The sequence below is a fragment of the Rhamphochromis longiceps genome, linkage group LG12 (assembly GCF_057381845.1).
Source record: "Rhamphochromis longiceps isolate RC_006_pf linkage group LG12, R_longiceps_female_GT1.1, whole genome shotgun sequence".
Taxonomy (NCBI): domain Eukaryota; kingdom Metazoa; phylum Chordata; class Actinopteri; order Cichliformes; family Cichlidae; genus Rhamphochromis; species Rhamphochromis longiceps.
In genome coordinates this window covers 40941690-40948199 of record NC_140568.1, presented here as the reverse complement: position 1 = coordinate 40948199, position 6510 = coordinate 40941690, and the positions used below count along the sequence as shown (strand labels likewise).

Here is a 6510-nt window from a genome sequence, read left to right as displayed (position 1 = left end):
AAAATGATCTTATCTGGTCTTTGAATGACATCACATAAAGATAGATGCAGTCCTGAATAATGCATTTAGCAAGATTGTTTCCAAGGCTTTTTAAAACGGTGTGACATAAGTACGTTTCTTTATATAGAGCCTTTCAAAATAAAATCACAGGGTTCCTCACATAAAATAAAAACAGCAAAATAAGGAATAGACACTAAGTTAAATTTGCAAAGTTAAGAAGGTGGTGATGGAGGGTAGCACGAGATGAGTCAGATTTCTAAAACTTGCATCATATTTAATCAAAAATGATCTGCAGTTAGCAAAAGAAGATGTTTACATGGATTTTTTTTTTTAAATCCAAGGGGGTTTAGATGCCATTCTTTCCACCAATAGTTATGTGAAGGCCTTGTGAGGGGAGGTGGTCACATTGTGCGAGAGTTGTGTTGGGATGATATCATTAGATAAAGTTGCACAAATGTGGATTCGACTCAGATCTTTGGAACAAGTTAACCACAATAAAGATTTTGGGATTGGTCTCTCAGCTGGACGTCTGCTCATTCCAGCCTAAACTTCAAGTTGACTCACAACCACTTAGTGTCCAGTCCTGGTTTCAAATAGTCCATAGATATGCTACATTATGTTATGATGGCTCTCACCCTGCCCACAGCCCCTCCCATGTTGCACTGGTATGCAAACAGCTGACCAGCGATGACACTGCACATACAGGCCTCAGTGGACCTGCCATCCACGCGGACATTTAAACTTTAAAGGGCCAAAGTGGACAGCTGGGTGTGTTCATGCTGCGTGGGAGTGTGTGCTGTATAAGCATCCTCATTCACTCACACACCGAAAGACATAAGACACTCAAGGACTGTACCATCTGATCTCACACTTTATTGAACTTTGGATAACTTTAATTTTACCTGCCAAAGACTCAAGAACCTTTGAGGCTTAAAGGATAAACTATCATCTACAAGCTTTGAGTCGACCATCCCTTCAGCAGCCATGGGTGCATTTATTGCCAAGATGCTGCTCCCTACAGTCAGCAGCCTGGTGTTCCTGCCTACAGCCAGCGTGGCCGCCAAGAGGGGCTTCCACATGGAGGCCATGGTCTACTTTTTCACCATGTTCTTCACTGCGGTGAGAAACTGTTGCTGTTCTTTAATCTCAATGACCTGACAAGCAGTTAGCTGTGTTGAACTGTGAATGGGATAATGTGAGAGTGGTTAATAGACCTCCTGAATGCTGTATTCCTGCAGATCTACCATGCATGTGATGGGCCAGGTCTCTCCATCTTGTGTTTCATGAGATACGACATCCTGGAGTACTTCAGTGTTTACAGCACTGCACTCTCAATGTGGGTCACACTTATAGGTGAGTCCTGCTACACAGAAAGTGTTCTGGCTTGACTAGTTAATAGCAGTATTCAACATTTCTAGATGTATCTCTATACAGCAAATATGTTTTTTTGGATTGATCTTTTTCACTACAGTCTATTTCGGTACCAGATTTTTAAAGGACACAAGCAAGCGATGAAAAACAAGCTCGGTTTGCAGCAGTTGGTGATAACACATGTTCAGGCTTTGCACACAAGTGCTCATGAAGACTTGCACACACAGACATAAATACATTTGCTTCTAACTCCCACCTGATCCCCCAGAGGTTTTGCAACAAGGGCTTTAAATCACATGCTGCTAAGAGCCAAATGCCCTGACAGCTGATTTAACTGATGGGGTCCTCCTGTGTCTGTGGGAAGGCTGCCAGTAAAATATTGATCCATTTTCATTTTGTCACCTTCATTTAATCAGGAAGGGAAATTCTTAAAATTAGAACTTCTTTTGCAAGATGGTCTTGAACCATGATAGGACGCATTCAGACTGTTTTCAATCTTGAAATTATTTATATAAAACCTTTAATGTTTAATAGTGCTGACAAACTGTGCTGTAGCTTTCCTTAGTTATTTTAAAATTGTGTACTTAACTGCATTTGCTGATGATTTCTTCTACTAATTTCAGAATTCTTAAAACCTTTTTTTCTTAGTTTAAGAAAATCAGGTCTGTTGTTAAATTCAAACAAAGTCTTTACAATGTTCCTGAAGAGTTTATGGACCTTATAGCTAATTTTAAGAAAGAATTTGTAATTTGCGGTCTCTATCAGAGTAAAAAAGTATGATAAAATGTAGCATGCTTCACAACAGGACTTCGTAAACCAAACTCTGTAGACAGTTGGTGGTAAAAACATTGCAGGAAATGTTCAGTTCAGCCTTTTTAGTCTTCTTTCCTTATACACTTCAATCTGAACATATTGTTCACACCTCACATCAGTGGTTTTATGAAATTTTGCAGTTCCTATCCATGTATTAGTGAAATTTTGGTCCTGAATTGATCAAATTTAGCCCAACAAGAGAATAAACTTCATCTGTAATCCCTACTTGGCAAACAGTGCAGCACCTCTGCAGTGTAATGATTTTATCCATGAGGGAAAGAGTTTGAAATCCTTCATCTGCTTGTCTCAGCTCTGGGTGACTTTGATGAACCCCAGCGCTCCACTATGACTATGTTTGGAGTGTTAACCATCGCTGTGAGGATCTACCAGGACCGCTGGGGCTACGGGATCTACTCCGGGCCAATCGGATCAGCTGTCTTCATCATTACTGTCAAATGGGTCAGTGGCAAAAAAAAATGGCAACGTGTATTTCAAATATTTTTCAGTGTTTCTTCTACTCTATCTCCTCCTCTCCCTCTTTATTCATGATCTCCACCTTGAATAACTTCACCCTTGCTGTTATCTAATGTGCTCTTGTGTATTTCTTCTTCTTTTCGACTAATCCATCCATTCCTTGTACTCTTTCCTTTCTTTGCTATCCCCTGCACCTTTCTTCTTCGCCTTTTGCACTTTCTCTTTTTTCTTTTGTGTGAAGTCTGATGTGTGAATATGATTGTGATGAACTCCTGCTGTTGCAGCTGCAGAAGATGAAGCAGCTGAGGGCGGTTTATCCGGAGAAGACAGTGTACACGCAGCAGGTCGGTCCAGGCTGCTGCTTCGGTGCTCTCGCTCTAATGCTGCGCTTCTACTTTGAGGTGACTGCCGCCAAATCACAAACAGATATTTAATAAAAACATACAGAATACTAGAACATCTACTTAAAGAGTCTGAGGTTTTATCTTCTGTCACAACATTTTGTGTTGTTCATCGATATCCGGTTACATACTGAAAGAGTGTGATGTTTTCACTCCACAGGAGTGGGACTACGCCTATGTCCACAGCTTCTACCATCTGTCTCTGGCTGTTTCCTTCGTGCTGCTGCTGCCAAAGAAGAACCGCTATGCAGGGACGGGAGAGAACGCTGCTAAGCTCAGCTGCTTCACCCTCTGCTGCTGTGTACGTTCCATTTATATACACTATAGAAATCCTGTAGTAATGAGACTTTCAGTTATTTCATCTTAAAGTAAAATGAGCTTGTTCCGGTCTATCTTATACTGGGGTGCAATACAAAGGCGTTTTATGAGATGTGTTTCTCTACAATGGTAGAGAATGTGGGTGTGGCTCAGGAGGTACAGCAGGTCATCCAGCAATCGGATGGTTGGTGGTTTGATTCCTGGATGCTCCTGTCTGCATGCCACAGTATCTTTGTGCAAAACACTGAACCTCAAGTTGCTCCTAATATGTTCACTGGAGTGTGAATGTGTATGACAGAAAGCTCCTACACTTAGAAAAAGTGCTTCTTATGATTGCCTGTTTGAATGAGTCTTGTAGTATAACGCTCTTTGAGTGCTCAAGCAGAGCAGAAAACTATATAAGAACAGTCTATTTACCATTTATTTTGGCGGTGGTGCCACTGACGGGTTTTTAGGTTTCTGGTTGACTTTGACAGACCTGTCTGAATAATGCTATAAACAGAGCACCAGGCCACAGATGCCAAAATACAACTTCAGTGTAAGCGAGCAGCTTACGAGAGTAGGCTGATTCTTTCAATGACTTTATGTTCATTCCCGTAAATAAGGTCTGTGGTTAACACGACATTTTTATTCTATGTTGTTGTACAAAATAGAAATACGGCCATAAATACGCCACTGCTTTTATATGTCCCCAAGAAGGTGTTTGCTGAGCAGCTAAATGCAGGCTGTTTATCACCCGTGATTAGCATTTTACCTCTTGGGACGGTTTTTACGCTTCAAAAAATCATGTATTAGAAAGTAGTGACAGAATGGGGAGAATATACTGACGAGCAAAACCTGTAAGTATATACTTTTTTTTCCAATGAGCTTATTTTCTGGGATAATCCAAAAGCCTATAGTCATGAGAGTATGAAAAAAGAGGGAAACTGGACTTCCTTTGCTTTGCAACTTCTTCAAACACCTACAGAAGTCAATTTGCCTTTTATTTTAAGGCTCTCAAAACGACCTCAATGAATGAGAATGTACACAGACAAGTGTATCAGAGTATGTGTTATTGTTTTTTGACAAGGGGGCCGATGTGCCACTACCTTCGAAATAAATGCCACCCGCAAAAGCCTTTATTGAACACCAGCAAGAAAGCTGTATGTGTTTGACAGCCTTGGAGGTGATAATTTCAGCTTTTTTAAGCTCATGTCCTTAATTTTGCTCTAATCCTGTTGCCTAATTATTCTTACTGCAGACCATGTCCCCCGGTTCTTCTAAAGAGAAGAAAGACAAGAAAGACAAACCGAAAAAGAAGTCATCTCGGACTGTGTGGACGGTCCCCACAGAAAAGCCGTGGGCACGAGGCTGTAGCACCCCCACCCTGCCTCTTTATAACCCCCCTCCATCCACACCTGTCAAAGGGACCAGTATCAGCAAGCTCAAAGAGATGAACGGCTGGAAGTGAACCCAAAAACATACCTACATGTCAGTGTGCGTAATTTCATGGAGAAGATCAGGCGTAGATAGAGGTCAACTGGAAAATCACCAAATAACTGACAGAATGCTGATAGACTCGTATATGGCTGGTAAGTTAATCTACTTCAGCAGGAAACCAACAATCATGTGGATGTTCCCTTCTACTCCAAGAAATCATTTTTGGCTGGTAGATTATTTAAGGTCAGCAGCGACTTTAGGAATCCACCAGCAGATAAAGAAAAAAAAAGTACAGAATTAGGTCTCTGGTGCCCTCAGAGACCCGATAAAAAACCCAGCTGTCTGAAGCTGAGGACAGGCAGCACGCTACTAAAGAACACACGCAGCACGAACAGGGAGACGGTGGCTGAGACAAGCCAGTAAAACTGACTGGAAAATTTATGAGAAGAACAAACAGGCAGATGGTTTATCTCTCCAAAATATATAAATTGTCTTTAGAAATGTTCCTCAGGGGAGACCCTTCGTCTGCTCGCCTCTGTCTGCCCTGTTCCCCTCCTCTTTTCTCTTTCCAGTCTCTCTCAAGGAAAGGAACCACGTGGCCTGTGAGAATTATAAGATTGTAAAGCACCTTTTAGCATTTTATGCATCTTTGAGGTGCCAAATATGTCATGTGGAGCATCAGTGACGCAAAGCAGAGGCCCAGACATCAGTCTGAAGTGCAATGTGTTTCTGGAGGTGCAGATGGACTCTGACTGGACAGCTTTGACTATATTTGAACATGTGTAATATACTGTTATTTATTATAATATGAAAAGTTCAATACTTCGTATGAAGAGTTTTTGTTTTATAATGTTTCTAAATGAAAATAAAAAGTCAGGACTCTGTAACTTGTCTTTATGAACCTGGTGGAACTTTAAGTCTCTTTCTCATAATGCAGTGATATGTACTTTACAGAAGCAAATCATTGACAAAGGCCCTGAATGGCACATACTTCAAGGATCTCTTCAGCCTAGCAGCACTAATCTAATTCCAGTCCCACATATCCCATTCTGCTTTCACTTCAGGAATACAAGGAGCCATGCGTCCAAGCACGTCACCTGCCCCAAATACTACCCAAAGACTACAAACGTGCTCAGCGTATCTTAGACAAAACAGAGAATGTACCTCCCCTCCACCAGGGAATGTTTTGAGCTGGGGCCAAGCCGCCAGCTCCTGTGCCCAGAGAAAGGTGTTTTTGTCTGGACTCAGAAACCTGGCTGGCTGGGCCACCGGCACCTCCTGGCTGGCTGCACGTCCCGGCCCTGAGCGGAGAGTAACTTGAGCCTTTTATTGCACAAGCGTGAAGCACTTCTCGGCTCCTTTACAACCACTGTCTGTGCCACACTGCTCTGCAGAGAGCCCACACACATTCAAGACTGTATGACTACACTTGTGAATGCTTTACACTATTCACAATCCCTGATCCAGCTAACAAACTCTATACATTAAGTTACCACCTGAATTTTAATCTTTACAAGGCCTAACATTTACAGAATGCAAGTAAATCTGAGCTTTTTACAGACTCTCGGGTGATGTGGATCATACACACTCACATCGTCTGAACCTCAGTCCGCCAGCTCACGATCATGATCACAATCATCACTGTAAGGCTTGATTGACATTAGCGTGACCACACTCCACGGCAGAGTGGAATTTTAACGTCAGTTGGAATGTA

General features: G+C 41.9%; 1 protein-coding gene across 1 annotated transcript; it reads left to right on the top strand.

The window, feature by feature from the left end:
• Positions 1 to 715: 715 nt before the first annotated feature.
• On the top strand, positions 716 to 5697 carry mymk (myomaker, myoblast fusion factor). Its single transcript, XM_085426382.1, has 6 exons — positions 716 to 1119; positions 1239 to 1353; positions 2495 to 2643; positions 2943 to 3059; positions 3220 to 3360; positions 4618 to 5697. Exons 1-6 carry the CDS (start codon positions 985 to 987, stop codon positions 4825 to 4827), a joined length of 867 nt encoding a protein of 288 aa, XP_085282508.1. The 5' UTR covers positions 716 to 984; the 3' UTR covers positions 4828 to 5697.
• The last annotated feature ends 813 nt before the right edge of the window (positions 5698 to 6510 follow it).